The 16,144-nt window shown below is 43.0% G+C and overlaps 1 protein-coding gene across 2 annotated transcripts in view; it reads left to right on the top strand.

Annotated features, from left to right (window-relative positions):
* inpp5f (inositol polyphosphate-5-phosphatase F) overlaps positions 1–14,509 on the top strand; it is a 243,503-nt gene extending 228,994 nt beyond the window's left edge. For both annotated transcript variants that reach the window (XM_073027701.1, XM_073027702.1), the window contains 4 exons: positions 43–116; positions 1,802–1,930; positions 4,448–4,535; positions 12,352–14,509. In XM_073027701.1, the coding sequence (XP_072883802.1) occupies positions 43–116; positions 1,802–1,930; positions 4,448–4,535; positions 12,352–13,516 (1,456 nt within the window). In that variant the 3' untranslated portion in view covers positions 13,517–14,509. The remainder of the gene's footprint in view (positions 1–42; positions 117–1,801; positions 1,931–4,447; positions 4,536–12,351) is intronic.
* Positions 14,510–16,144: the final 1,635 nt, after the last annotated feature.

Genomic DNA, 16,144 nt, shown 5'->3' with positions numbered 1-16,144 from the left:
CTTTGCTTGGCTTCTGATTGGGCACTTGATCTTTCTCGGCAGCTATGATGATGAAGTTGACAAAGTGAATCAGTATCAGCGACTCAACTTGGAAGATTTGGAGAGGATTGAAATCGGTATGTTTGTTTTGTTTCTGGTGGTTGATGCTCATTGGTGTCTTTTGTAATGGAAGAGCAGTATTTGGCAGTTTTCAGTACCTGGACTCCCTTCCAACTTCAAGCAGCTTAACACTCTAACATTGATCGAAAAGCAGAGAGAGCGGGGTTAGTATAAGATTTGTGCAAATGGGTTTTCATCATCATCATGTAGAGTAAAAATGCTAAAGGATCTGATCTCTGCCTGTTGGTGCTTGTAGTCGAAGAGCTTTACAGCATAGAAACCACCCCTTCTGCCCACTGCATGCCATGTTGACCATCATGCCTATCCACACTAATGCCACTTGCCTGCATGAATTCTTTAAGCCCTACTCATTCTAGTATCCGTCAGATGCCTCTTAAATGTTACTGTTCCTGTTTCCTCCACCTCCTCGGACAGCTCGTCCGAGAGACCACCTACGTTTTGTTTTTGTAAAGAGAAAAGACCCCTCAGATCCCCTTTGAGTCTCCTCACTCTCACCTTAAAATGAAGTTGTAGACATTCTCTCCCCCCATAGCAAACAGACTCTAGCTGTAATGCCTAGTTTTATGCACCTGTGTCATGCCTCCCATGGGGCTTCGACACTCTAGGACAGTGGTTCCCACTCTGGAGTCCACGGACCTCTTGCTTAATAATATCATTCCAGCGCATAAAAAAAGGTTGGAAACCCCTTCTCTAGGGGAAGCAGTCCCAGCCTGTACAAGCTCTCCTTATTGACTCCAGCCCTCCATCCTGTGACATCCTTGCAAGCCTTTTCTACACAGTCTCTTGCTTAATTGTATCTTCCCTGTGCTGGGGCAACCAGAAATGGACACTACAAGTCAAGTGCAGCCTGACCAACATTCTGTACAACTGTAAATTGACAGCCCTTCATTTGAGCTAGTTCCTTGCTGAGGTAGAGATGTTATATACCTACCTCATCATCTTGTCCACCTGTGTTCCTCTGACTCTGAATAAACACCCCCCCCTGCTCACCCTCCCCCTCCAAGTTCAGGGTCCCTATGTTAAATTCTCAAAGTGTTTTTCACTGCATTTGTCCAAGTTAAATTCTATCTGCCGTTTCTTTGCCCACTTTCCCAGTTGATCAGTATCTGCTTGTAACCTAGACGAAGGTATGCTCCTTGGGAAGTGTCCTGATGAAGTGTCTCAGTCCGAAATGTTGACTGTTCATTCATTTTCCTAGGCGCTGCCTGACCTGCTGAGTTTCTCCAGCATTTTTGTGTGTTTTTATGGGGAAGTAGCGCAAGGAGAGTGTTGGAGATGGAGAAAACAGACTGAGGAGTCCCCAGAGGAGCAGTCTTTTGGGAATGGTGAAAAGATGGGAAGATGAATTTGGTAGTGGGTCTCATTGTGAAAGACTCTCTGAATGCAGAGGCTGATGGGCTGTAGCATGGAGATGAGGGAAACTGTACCCTTGCTTCATGCAGGAAACACAGAATGTTGTTCAGGACAGTGTCAACTTCGTTAACGGTGGCCTCCCTCTTCCATTGTTGACATCCCTTCCTCCCTCCATTGATAGATCAGGTACTGTAGAACTTCCCATTTTAATCTGGGGCCAGGGTGGTGGCGTTAAGCTAAGAAGTCTATGAGTGCATTCTGCAAAAGAATTGAGTTTTGTAAATATGTAATCTGTAGTGATGTGAATAATAGTTTCTTCTATACAAAGGACCAGAGCCAACTTTATTTGGGAAACCCAAGTTTAACTGTATGAGACTCCATTACAAACACAACGGAAATAGCGGATACTTTCATACATTGAGAGCTGTGACTCGAAACCCTGAGGAGGATGGGAAAGGTAAAGAAACCTCTTGCATACAATAATTGCTGCACAATTGGTTTAGTTGTTTCATTGTCGAAGTGGCAGCCGTAAGTGAGGACATGTTTTTTTTTACTGCCACTTACACCGCTGGTGGTTAGAGCAGCAATGAAGGTCCTTCATCTCTGTCTGTCCTTGTCCACTCAGATGTCGAAGGATTCTTCATTCCTGCTTCTGTAACAGTTTTGTTTACCAGTCAGGATTATTAGCCCTGAACTGAACCCCCAAACTTGGATGAACCAGAGCACCACTCTTAGTCTGGTCCCTACCCTTCGACCAGTTTGGCATGGCTGACCCTACCAAGAGCCAAAGCGTAAAGCCCTGACTCCAGTCAACATAGCTCTCTGGGTCATTGAGGCACGTGAGCCTCCGAACCGTGACAAGGTTGTGGTCCTCTTGGAGGTGTGGAGTTATGTGGATGCATGTAAATTAATTGTTTTGTTCACTGTACCTAATTACACACTTTTATCTGCAAGGTTGTTAAGTATTACAATAAGTACTTTTGGCATTTTGAATTTAAAATCAGTACTGCTCAAAGTGCAGCTAGGGACAATTCTACTGTCGGTACATACCGATGTTTTATATTCAGGACAATTCTATTGTTGTTACGTACCAATGTTCTATATTCAGAAGTTTTTTTATAGGCATGCTTGAGATCCATAGGGTTAGATGTCTATGAGGGCCTCGGCTGATAATCACTGAGAATGTTGTTTTCTTAGTGAGCCTAAATTAACAAATGCTTGATATTAAGTTGCAAGTGTATTTTAAAACCGGAGTTTGGGTTAAGAACTTCTTTTGTTGCTGCTGATAGCCTCATTCATTCCAGTGATGCGCATAACTCTCGACTGGTTGCAATCTTGCTCTTTAGATCTAAACTTCATGACTTCACAATCTCTTGTGCAAAGGGAAGCAGGTCTAGACTGCCAGCACTGAGCTGGTTCCCCTCTCCTTGGACATGTTCTTGGGAGTCAGTCGTAAAAGTCAAGGACCCATCTGCCCTCCAACTTGCCTTTCAGAATGACATCAGGAGTGAGGGAGTCCATTTAAATCTTTCATCTGTGCAGGCTAATCAGATCACATAGATAGTTTCCTTTCCAGTGTTTTTATGTGAACGTGATTCTTGAGGCTGTGCTGAGGGTCGACAGCAAGGGAAGGAAGGGAAAAGCTGTCCTTGCGGTCTGTGGGTGGAGGCTTTTAACAAAAAGCATCAGAATTTTTTTCTCATACCTATGTGTCCATGCATGATCTGTTTTTACCTGTTTTGTGGCAGGGGTGTCATGTTCTCGTTGCTGTTTGTGCAATCTTTTATTAACATGTGAGGGGGAGGTTGATGATCGGGTTGCTGTTTGTGCGATCTTTTATTAAGATGTGAGGGGGAGGTTGATGATCGTGTTGCTGTTTGTGCGATCTTTTTGGTGTGGGGGTGAGGGGGGGGGTTGATGTTTATCTTTGAACAGCCTTCCTGGTTTTCTTTCTGTGTTTCGTGGCTCTCTGGACAAGCTGAGTCTCGGGGTTGTATACTGCATACATACTTTGACAATAGTTGAACCTTTGAACATTGGATGAAGCCAAGATCATTCCTGGCTACATAAAGTAGATTGCCAAAACATTATGGAAGAAACGTGAGAAGCAGCAATTATGCGTGATTGATTGGAATGGGTTTATTAATTCCAGAGAGGAGTGAATAGTTTTTGGTTGTAAGCCATCCAGGCATAAGTAGATTAAGGTAATAAATGGGAAGACAATGCAGAATATGGTGTTATTGAGAAAATGCCATGCAGATACATTGATGCTTATGATTAATCTGCAAATGCTGAGGAAAGAAATTGACTCCAGTTTCTCCCCTGAAATAATTAAATGTTCATACTATGATTTCTACTGTTTTCCCTCAAAACCTCAACTAGCTCATCCAGTGAAATGCCAAAGAGTAGAGATGAGCAGAGCTCTGATAAAAGTTCCCACTCCCTTCCTCTATTCCCCACTCAGCATTTTACCTCTTCTCAGCTGCATATAACTTCCCCCAGGTCCCCTCCTCTTTCCCTTTCTCCTATGGTCCTCTCACTTTTCCTATCAGATTCCTTCTTCTCCAGCCCTTGACATTTCCTACGCACCTGGCTTCACCTGTCACCTTCCAGCTAGCCTCCTTACCCCCCACCTACCCACCTTTTTATCGTAGGGTCTTCCCTCTTTTTTTTCCTCAGTCCTGAAGAAGGGACTTGGCCGGAAACGTTGACTATGTATTCATTTCTGTAGATGCTCCCAGACCTGCTGAGTTCCTCCAGCATTTTGAATGTGTTGCTTTAGATGAGCTGTGTCTAACTCTGATTTCCCACATGCATCTACCCTGCTGTGCCAGTTTGGAATTTCTCACTGCGTAGAGCGGATGTATAAATGATATGAAAAGGCTCCACTGAGCTTTGGAATTTGTGAGCAAGAGATCAATGCCTTCAGAAATAACATGATAATGCTAATTGTCTCTTCTTAATTGGTTTGCAGACACGCTTCAGTGCATTGCAGAGATGCTTCAGCTTACCAAACAGGGCCTGGGAATAGATGTGCCAATTCTGGAGAAGAAATTGGAGAGGTAAGGTGTTTGCTAAGTTGCCTGCATGATTGGACAGAATTGCAAATGGACAATGGGCTCGCTTGAAATGCTTCTCTGTTCTTGGCCTCATCAATGCTAATTATGGACTTTTAGAAACCCACCGTTAGGGGTGGCATGGTAGTGTAGTGGTTAGCACAGCCGTTTACAGTACCAGCAACCTGGGTTCAATTCCTGCTGCTGCCTAGAAGGATTTTGTACATTTTCTCCGAAACACATTGGTTTCCTCCGGGTCCTCCCGCAGTAAGTTGGTAAGGCTTGGGTCAAATCAGGTTGCTGGGTGTTGCAGTTCAAGGGCCAGAAGGCCAAATATCATTGATAGGAAATAGATACTTTCTGAGAAAAAGGATTTTATTTTGTTTTGGAAAGTGAACCTGAATATTGAAGCTATACATTACATTATTCCCCTCAAGATTTTAAAACTCCAAGTAATTAATATCAATATGAGTTATCATTCATTATTATTTTGAGTATTTTTCTTAATAACTATTATGGTAAAATTACTGTGTCCTATGCTAGTGCATTGTGGGTCCCTGTGGTAATGAGCATGTGCCTTCTGTAACAGTTCTTCTGCTCATTGGAACCACTATTTACTGAAGCCAAACCTTCCTGTAACAGTGAAACTTTCATATCTGGATCTAACTGATCAGTCCTACATCATACTTGTCCCATTTTTGTGAATATCTGGTATTTTCTTTCATGAGGCATAACACTTGTTCTCTACTGGGTGATACCCAAGACCACACTAAGCGTATAACCTTTGGGTTCTCACTTTGCTCTTTAGCCATACTTTCAGTTTGGATTTGACTTTGTCATCTTAAAATGTGTTGATTTTTTTTCAGCAATTCAAATATATGGCCACAATGATTTTTCACTCATCTTTCCAAATCACAGAACTTGTTAACCTGTTTTCAACTTCCTGTCAATCCCTTCGGTTGCCTGTCATTTTCGTATGCAAATTGCTTACATGATCGATACACAAGTGGCTTTGTTGGATCTCTGGAACATGCCACTACCCGTGAATTCGAAGTGTCCTCTTTAACCTGATGGGTGGCAGGGTGGAGACAGGGCTTTACCAAAGGAGGTGTAAGGCACTCTTTCCCTCCAATAGCCTGCAGATCACTTGGGATGGGTGTAGCAGTTGCTTATCCCTGATCAGGGTCACGTGGAGCCATGGAAGCAGGTGAGCATGGTCATCCGAGCAGCTGGTTCTGTTCACAGATCCTGGTTACGTGCCAGACAGACAATGCTGGGGTCATCTGTCTTGTAAAGACACTGCCCAGAAAAAGACAATGGCAAAGCCCTTCTGTAGAAAAATCAGCAGAGAACAATCATGGTGAAAGACCATGATCACCCACATCATACAACATTGCACATGATGATGATTTTAACTTGACCTTCTGTTATCACTGTTCCTATGTCTGCATGCCCTTCATTGCTTAGTTTTTTATGCTTATGTTGTTCTATCAAGCTCTGAAATTTTTTCTGTGTACAACATCGTCCATGGTCATGCTCGCCATTTAGTTTGCAAACACGAGGAAATCTGCAGATGCTGGAAATTCAAACAACAACACACACAAAATGCTGGTGGAACACAGCAGGCCAGGCAGCATCTATAGGGAGAAGCGCTGTCGACGTTCCGGGCCGAGACCCTTCGTCAGGACTAGTCTGCTGCCTGGCCTGCTGTGTTCCACCAGCATTTTGTGTGTGTTGTTATTTAGTTTGCAAGTTTGCTTCTGGGAGGATGAAAGAGCTTCAACACTCTCGGAAATAAAAAGCAGAATGCTGTGCCTTCAGGAAGCCCTGCTATTTGGTGAAAGCTGTGCTGGCCCCTGGCTGCAGGAAAGGCAGTAGAAATGAAGGCCGTTGCTTTGCTGTTGATAGTGCGTGGGAGGAGGGAGGAGAGGGACTTTGAGGTTCTAATGTTTGTACTGTTAGTCATTCTTTGGGAACACTCTTCTGTTTCTGTGGATGGAACAAAATTTCGGGATGTATATTGTATACATTTCTCTGATATTAAGTGGAACTATTGAGAATTAGGATCCCCTGAGACTGTAATAATATTGATATGATGCACCGATGAATTGCTCACCTCCCAGTGTGGAAGGTTTATGGACTCCAAGGACTTGTCAGGGAATATTACATAAAATAGAGAATTGGAAGTTATTAAGTTTACAAAGTGAGTTGATTGAAACTTTGAAGATATTAATACAAATAATAGGTGTATAGGACATCATTCCTGTAGGTTGGGCAAGCAAGGACTAATGGAATTTTATGTAGAGATACAGCGTGGAACAGGCCCTACCTGCCCTTCGAGCCACACCGCCCAGCAGCTCACTGATTTCACCCGAGCCTAATCACGGGACAGTTTACAATGACCAATTAACCACCTACCCAGTATGCCTTTGGAATGTGGGAGAAAACCGGAGCATCCGGAGGAAACCCACACACTCATGGGAAGGAATGCGAAAACTTGCTTACAGAGGACGCTGCAATTGAACTTCAGCACCCCGAGCTGTAATAATGTCACTCTAACCGCAATGATACCATGCCAGGTCCTTCAGAATTCAGTCAGGAAATAGGCCTACTCAGCAAAGTTAAACAAAATTTAGAATTCTTGTGTCAGTGACAATTGTTATGTTATTTGATAAAATTAAATCAGAGGTTGACATATTTCTAAACTAGAGGGTTAAGCAACATGGGTAAAGAGCAGCTAGATCTGAAACCAGCCATTTCTGTATCCCTGTTTTCTGTGGCATATAATCCAGGGTAACTTATCTGTCCATATAATCAATTCTTAGTCCATTTAGAAATCCCAAACATATTTCTCAAAGTCTGTGTTGGTTTTGTTGTGTTTTGGCGCCTTAGTTGCAAGATGAAAATATTAATTGTGGTGCTTAATGGCAGCGTCACTGCCAATTAATTACACAGATGGGAAACTAAAGTTCGCAAAAGTTTCACAATAGTTGGTAGGGCCACAGTTGGTGATGGCAATTGATACTGAAATTTCCTCAAAGTTGTACTATCTTTGAATGTAAAATTCAATATAAAGAGCCTTGGTTAAATGCAAAACTGGACTCCAGGTACACTTCATATTTATAACAATAGGGAACAGGCTTAGTTTTCAAACCATCTTTGCTGTGAGGTGAATTCAAGTGCTTGAAAGACTTTGGTGCAACTTGATCCAAAGATGATGTGGTGGAGTGTTTCCCTGGGGATCATGGCTGCTTTTAATACCAAACGCAAAGTGTTAGATTAATTTTTTTATTCTTCGGGTACTTTTTGCTTGGAACACTATTTTAATGACCACATTTCACAGCACTTTGCAATGTGCAATAGGGATTGGAATTATTTTTTTTAATGTCACGTGTTCTAAGATACAGATCACTTCAAACAGCAGGTACATTGTGGGAAGGTATTGTGTTGCAGTTATAGAGGCAGTCCTGGTACACAGTAAGGTACAAGGGGTATGAGGCAAATTAAGGTCGAGAGTTCATTTTTAACATGCAAGAGATACCTGTAACAGAAGGAGCGAAGTTGACCTTGGACCTGGTGGTGCAATTTTTTTCAAGCTTTTGTATCTTCTGTCTGATGGAATGGGAGAGAAGAAAGAACATCCAAGGTAGAAATGGTCTTTGATTATGCTGGCAGGTTTTCAGAAATAGCGAGGTGTAGACACTCTATGGGGATAGGGTGGGAGAGGAGGCTAGTTTTTGTAATGGACAAAGCTGTGTAAAGTCTACTGCTGAAATTTTAATCTTGTCAAGAGAGAATTTGTAATGTTTGGATCCGTAATGTAACAACCGTATATACTAAGATGCCCTTCATCTTTCTAAATCAGGGGTTCCCAACTTTTTTTATGCGATGGACTAATGCCATAAAGCAAATAGTCCACGGACCCCAGGTTGGGAATTCCTGTTCTACAGGAATGGTGGCCCCTGTCAGTGACAGGATTGGTACTTTGTACACGATGCACAGTAGAATGATCAGAAGATAACATTTTCAGCTTTTAGAATAAGTTCATGCAAGATCGGCGACTGAAGATTCTCATTCTAACAAACCATGCAGTTCCTGCAATGATGAGTTGAGAGCTGTTAAAGTAGACATGACTGCCATCTACTGATCCTGTGTTATCTAATCCGTGGTTTCTACTGTTGTGGAAGAATGACAGCAACTGAGTCATTGTGCATGTTCAATTAATGTTTTGCAGTGGTAACTGATTTGGGCAAGACTCAAGCACCACTTTTAGAGCACAGGAGGTTCATAAGACACAGGAGCAGAACTAGGCCAGTCATCTGATCGAGTCTGCTCCACCATTTCATCATGGCTGGTCCAGGTCCATTTCCCTCTCTACCCCGTTTTCCTGTCTTCTCCCCATAACCTTTAACATCCTGACTAATCAAGAATTTATCAACCTCTGCTTTAAATACACCCAATGACCTGGCCTCCACAGCCATCTGAGGCAATGAATTCCATGGATTTACTGAAGAAATTCCTCTTCACCTCCATTCTAAATGAAGATCCCTCTTTTCTGAGGTTGTGCCCTCTGATCCAAGACTCCTCCACTATAAGAAGCATCCACTCCACATCCACTCTATCTAGGCCTTTCAATATTTGATAGGTTTCAATGAGATTCCCCCCCCACATTCTTCTAAATTCCTGTGAGTAAAGGCTCAGAGCCATCAATCGCCTATCATATGATAAACTTTTCAATCCCAGAATCATTTTCATGAACCTCCTTTGAAGCCTCTCCAATGTCAACACATTTTATAAATGTAATCATGATTTAGTGCTGCTAGTTATCACATCGTGTAATTAATTACATGGAGCAGTTAATCTAGGAAAGCCACCGTGAGATGTGTAAAATTCATCTCAGTTCAGTACCTCCCCAAGTCGTGGTCCAACAATCTGTCATCAAGTTTAAGTTCCACAACCTTTCTTGTGAAATTTTTCTAAGTATATTTCATTTTGAAGATTCTCATGAATGTAATCAATGTGTTCTCAAATTCTTGTCTAATGTATTGAGGTCATCTTGCTCTATGCGTGTATGTTGACTTACAGAGCAATCCTATTAGTCCCATCTCCTCACTAATTTCCCTGCAATCAGTTCATTCTCTTACCCATCAGACTGTGCTACCACCCACCTACAGCAGAGACCATCCAGTAAACCCGTCAACCTGTAGGAGAAGCACCCAAGGGAGGTCAGGTTCCTGGGCGTCAGCATCTCAGAAGATCTATCCTGGGTCTAACCTATTGATCCAGTCATGAAGATGGCACGTTGGCAGCTCTACTTAATTAGGAGTTTGAAGAGATTTGGTATAGTATGTCATCAAAGTTGCTCGCAAATTCCTACTGACGTACAGTGAAGAGCATTCTGACTGGTTACGCCACCGCCTGGTACAGGCGGCTCAAATGGGGTTCCCAACCTTTTCATGCCTGGACCAACACCGTTAAGCAAGAAGTCCGCGGATCCCAGTTTGGGAACCCTTGCCCTAATGCATAGTAGGTGTAGATGGTTGGAGACTCAGCTAGCTCCATCATCCACAATATTGAGGACAGCTTCAATATGCAGAGCCTCAAGAAGATAGCAAAGGACCCTCACCATCTGCTATATGCCATCTTCTTGTTACTACCACTGGGGGAGGCTGGGAGGTACGGGAGCCTGAAGATCCACGCTCATCATTTTAAGAGCAGCTTCTTCCCCTCCACTAACAATTGCTGACTGTGAATGCTGTCTGGTTTATTCCTCTCTCTCACTGTTTATTTTTTGTAGTTTATGGTATATTTTATATCTTGCACTGTACTGTTGATGCAAAACCACAAATTTCAAGACATGTGTTGGTGATAACAAACTTGTTTCAGAAGTGCAAACCCAGATAGCACCGGAGGTCAGTTGAAGCCGCTGAAATTTTTTCCTCATGTAAATGGCTGTAGCTGCCATGATTGCTGAACTCTGCAGCATTCACACCTCGTTTTAATTAGGTACTTCACAGCGTTGTGAACAAACAACATTTGACTCTTATTTACATAAGAGGATTAAATGAAACTGAAAATATGGATGAAGAGCAATGTTTTAGAGAGGTTCTAAAGAGGTACAATATGTTGGAGAGCAAAATCTAGGATTTAGAAGTTTGGCAAATGAAGCGTAACCACCAGTGATGGGGTGAATGGTATTAGGGATGCTTCTGAAGGCAGAGGTGATGGAGTTATTTTGGCTGGAAGAAATGGTTGGTTTACAGCTAACAGAGAGAGTGAGAAACAAGGCAGGGAGGTATCCGAGTACAAAGATCGTTTGCTTAGTCAGGAGTTAGCTGGCATAAGGGATTGGTGAACCACAGAGGAGTTGGCTTTTTAGAACTTAAGGTTTATCTTTGTCAGGATTTCCCTGGAATAATGTGGCAGTGAGCTCCAAGAGCAGCATTTGGCACTGTGGTGGCGGTGGAATCATTCATCGTGCATAAGTTATCAGAAACGTGCCTCAGAAGTAAATATAATGCTGTAATTGAACAATTGTAATTTATGACCCTCATTGCCCCCATAATCATTGTTCAAAAGGAATAGTTATACTTTCCACATGTATTATCAAAGGACTTCTTTTAAATTGGCATATAGAGCTTGAAAATGTTTCACAATTGAATCGGGCATCACCTTAGATTTGGTCCTAACTGTCTGAGCCATGAAATTGCTGTTACAGGGGAAGTTCGTTGGGTGTGAATGAAGTTGGGGAGAGGAAGATGAACATCTTTCGCAGTAGAAGTGGATCTGGTTCAGAAATGCTTTAAGTTTCCAACAGGGCTGCATTTGAACCCTCCTGCATTACGAAGTAGGAAGTATAGTTGTAATACTGATATTTAGTTCCTGTTGTCAGAGTGAGATGGTTCCTTGGCAAAGTGTTTTTGGACAATTTTGGTTAAAATTGACACCTTACTGGTGAAGCACCTCAAGAAAGTGACTGGATTCCAGGTTGATCATGATCAGTTGCATTCATGCCTCAATTGAAAACAGCTCAATTAAGCACCTCTTACAAGTTGTTGCAGTAATTTCATCCAACTCACTGCTGCAAAAGGTTGGACAGCAAAGCAGCAAATTTGGGGATCGCTTTGTGAAGCACCTTTACATCATCTGCCAAAAAGTGGAACTTTCTTGTGGCCAAGCATTTTAATTCCAATTCCTGTTCTGACATATCGGTCCATGGTCTCCTCTTGTGCCACAGTGAGGCCACCCTCGGTGGAGGAGCAGCACCTCATATTCTCTCTGGTACCCTCCAACCTGATGGCATTAAATATCGATTTCTGCTTATGGTTAAAAAAATTCCCTCCCCCCTCCCCTCTTCCGTTCCCCAGACTAGCCTCTTCTTTCCTGCCTCTTGCCTCTTCTCACCTGTCTATCACCTTCCCCTCCTCCTATGGTCCACTCTCCTCTCCTAGCAGATTACTTTTTCTCCACCCTTTACCTTACTTACTTACCCACATGGCTTCACCTGTCACCTTCTAGCTATCCTTCCTCTCCCCCACATTTTCTATTCTGATGTCTTCTCCCTTCATTTCCAATCCTGTTGAAGGCTCTTGGCCCAAAACGTCGACTTCATTTCCATAGATATTGCCTGACCTGCTGAGTTCCTCCAGCATTTTGTGTGTGTTGCTTTGGATTTCCAGCATCTGCAGAATTTCTCATGTTTATGATTTACTGTAAAAAGCATTAGACTAGCATTTATGCTAGTTTACTCTGGGATGTGAATAATGAAGCATTTAATCTTTCGAAGCAACTCCGAAGTAAAATCTTTCATGTTATTTTGCAGGAAGCGCAGTAAACCACATGAAGATATCCTTGGAATCCAATCCAAGAGTCAGGCTTCGAGCAGTACAAGCCTAACGCAAGGCAAGAACTTTCTCATCAACAAGTTCTCCTCCCTTAACCAGAAAGTCAAACAAACCAAATCCAATGTGACCATTGGAAATTTGCGCAAACTTGGCAACTTCTCAAAACCGGACATGAAGGTTAATTTCTTAAAACCAAATCTACGGGTGAATCTGTGGAAATCGGACAGCAGCCTGGGAAGCTCTGATTCCCCTGTACCAACCTCTAAAGATGAAACCGATTCTGACATTGAGATTTCTTCCGACACAGACTCCTATGAATCTGATGGCTTCATGTCCAATTCTAAATCGGATGAAGATGGCCGGCTGTCAGACTCTGAAGACGTAGGGCAGTGTGACTATGTGCTTCCCAGCTGTGGAATTGTCGCTACGGGACCTCGTTCACGTTTAGGCAGTCGGTCGCATTCAATTGGCAGCACAGATTTTAGTATACCACATAATACGTCAGAAATCTTCTTAACTCCGACCAATCCTGAGCACAAAGGTGAAGTCGTGATCAAGGTCCCGCCTTCTGACAAGGCACCAGTTGGTGATGAGGACATTCTTGTTGACTTCAGCACTCCCATTGATGCCTATTGTCACCAGTTTGCAGAAGACGCACAGCAGAAAACTCTGGAAGCTTCTATGGCAGATCGAATTTGCCAGGAGGAGCAACAAGACTCAAGCAGTAGTGGTTTAGAAGCAACATCTAACACTGAACCAGATGTGATGAACGTGCATCTACCAAGGCCCTCTAAGTTGCCGGTCTCCTCAGCTAGCTCTGATCTCCTCTCAGTAGAACCACCGTATCCCGCCGTATTGATAGATGATAATCCGGCCTCTCTGCCTAATCAATCTGATGGGGAGGCCGGGTTACAAACGACTCCTTCTCAACCACAAGATGCCGGCAGCAGGGCTGTTTCACCATTTGCTAAGATCCGAAGCTCGATGGTGCAAGTGGCGAATATGACCCAGGCAGGACTGATCCAGGGGGTAAACTTTGCTGTGGCAAAAGTCCAGCGAACCCCTGAAAATGTAACTGAGGGTCAACACCCCCAGCTGAAAGATATGTTTTCTCAGTGCCAGACAAGGATAATCCAGATTTAGCCACGGGTGGTCTCTGATCTGTGTAAGATTGATAGAGGGGAATACTTCTAAGTTATGATCCAGAGGCCCTTAAAACAGGAGTTCCCAACCTTTTTTATGCCATGGACCCCTACCATTAACCAAACGGTCCGTTAACATAAGGTTGGGGACCCCTGCCTTAAAATATACCTGCAGTCTTGTATGGAGTCTTCAGCAAATAATGTGGACTTTGAGGTTTTTGGATCATCTGGATCTTTTCGTGAAGCTACTGGAGCGCAAACTACTGAGCAGGCCCTTGTGCAATATTGATGATGGTGTTAGGTATTAGGCTGGTTGCAATACAATTCCAGTTAATGACATCTGGCTCAAACCTGCCTTGTTCCAGATGGTTTGGTCCAAGTAGTCTGGTGGTGTACACTCCATATACTGTACTCAAGCACATACCATTCCACACACTTTTGGAGTGCGCAGTGAAGCGTCACAATCTGTGGGGTAATGAGTTGCATTTTGCCCTGACTTGTCTTCACTACCAACTGTGGAAATTGCCTCCAATGTGTTCAAAACTGATTGAAAGCTTTTTTTTTAAAAAAAGGAAAAAATCTTAAATCTATTTTCATTTTATTAAACAACACCCCTGTGCAGTGCAAGTCTACTTGAAGGGACTTGATTATCTCATGGTTATTCACGATTAAAAGTATTCTAGTAATTTGAACTACTGTATAAAAGTATTTTCCTGTCACCATAACCAGGGAGACAAGATCCTCGAAAGTTAGGATGCAAGTGGTGAAGGGGTTTGAAAGAAATTTGACTTGAATCTGATGTAGCATTAGTACAATCCTATAGACGGTGCCTGTGGTTTCTCCTAAATGTACTGTAGCTAGACTGTAAACGTAATACCTAAAGCAGGTTCCTAATTGTCTTAACTGTGCCCTGATATCAGCCTTCATGTTGCAGAGGATTTCTAGGTGAAAACTGTCCATTCCCGTAATAAAACACTTGGTATTGTAATTTAAATGTTTTAATGTGCTTATTTATTCATGTTTTGTCACAGTGTGGTTTCTTTGGTGTTTAAAATAATGCACATGCTACAAAATAGATTTGCTTGTGTATTTTGACAGGAGGGATGAACATTATTTTAATTAAAAAAGGTTGAAGCAAACACCCTGTTTTCTTTTTTTTTTGAGTGTAGGTATTACAGCAAAAGCATTTTAGTTGATTCACAGCAATCACTGCCCCCGTCAGCCAAAATATTAATTGGTTTTTACAAAGCAACTGCTATGTTCTCCAATCATGGCAACAACAGTGCAGGCTGAGGCGGTTTTCTTGCAAATACCCTTCATGAGGTGAAGTAACAGCAGTACAAAGAGCAGCATCGTACATATTCCTGTGTTCAAAGTGAAGACTGTTGACCTTATTTCCTTTCTTTCCATGTGGGTAAGTTATTAAAATGTTTACTCACTGGAGGCCCTCAGTTGGTTGGGGTCAACCATGGATGTTACACCCTAGCTGTCTGTGATACAGAAGTGAGGGCAGTACAATGTGGAGAGCAAGCTGATGCCCATGCAGTAGGCTTCCCCTCTCCAAACAGCTGATGAACCGAAAGGAACGGCAGAGACTGAGACAGTTCGGCACCAGCGGCGTCGCAGGAGTTGCCAGTCAGTGTTGAACTCAATGTAGGACTGCCTTAGGGGCTCGAGCTCTGGATTTTTCTTCAGGAGTTACTGCCAAAGCCTTTCCCATCAGTGGGTAAAGCTGCAAGATAGGGGAGGCTTGAGATCAGAGCTTTTCTTCTAGATGAATTGCCAACCATGGCTGATGAGCCCCATCCACCCAAAGTTTTTTTTTTACACACCAGTAACCTGCTTTTGCCCCATCTCCCGTCAGTAGAAATTATTCCGTTGGCCTTAGTAGCTAAGCTGCACATGAAGGCCAGGAGCTGGGCTTGGTTGTCAGAGGCCATCTGAGACACAGGTCAGTGGGAACTTGTCTCCACTACCCACCCACCCAAATCCCCTCCAGCTATGACAACCTAAAGAACCCTACTCACCTGCCCTTTTGAAATCACATGAATTGCAACACCAGCACTGAATTTGGTCATATAATACCACACTCGCACTGAGTTCAAGTGGAAGTAGTCATTGGAGAATGGGAGGACAAGGTCCAATGTCTGGAGTCAAAGGGGAAAAGAAGCCCCCAGAAGAGGGTAAATGATCCTTTCGGTCCAAACGTCATCTGCTGCTTCATTAACAATTGCTCTTTCTGTCAGTAGAAGTGTTCCTGTCCATCTGCTACAAGTAATCCAATTATGTAATGGCATCCAAACTTGGGCCGTTGAGTACTGAAAACCATTCATGCTAGGGCCAGCATCCTCCTCTCCTCCACACCATGAAGATTTGTCACAGGAAACTGGAACTTCCATTGAGTAAGCTACAACTGTTAAGTATCTGCCCACTGACAGCCCAAAGTCTTGAAGATAGATCAGGGGTGCAGCTTTTCAGCATCGAGTAGTTGTGCTATCCAGAACATTTTTTAATGAATGACTCCTCCATGAATTTAATGAATCATTTGTCCTAGTAAAGCAGTGGCTACAGATCATCAGGACCCACAAGCAATTCACCATGACCTCCGATTCATCCCAATGTAATCTCT

This window comes from Hemitrygon akajei, chromosome 23, assembly GCF_048418815.1.
Source record: "Hemitrygon akajei chromosome 23, sHemAka1.3, whole genome shotgun sequence".
NCBI classification, from domain to species: Eukaryota; Metazoa; Chordata; class Chondrichthyes; order Myliobatiformes; family Dasyatidae; genus Hemitrygon; species Hemitrygon akajei.
This window is presented reverse-complemented; position numbering and strand designations above follow the sequence as displayed.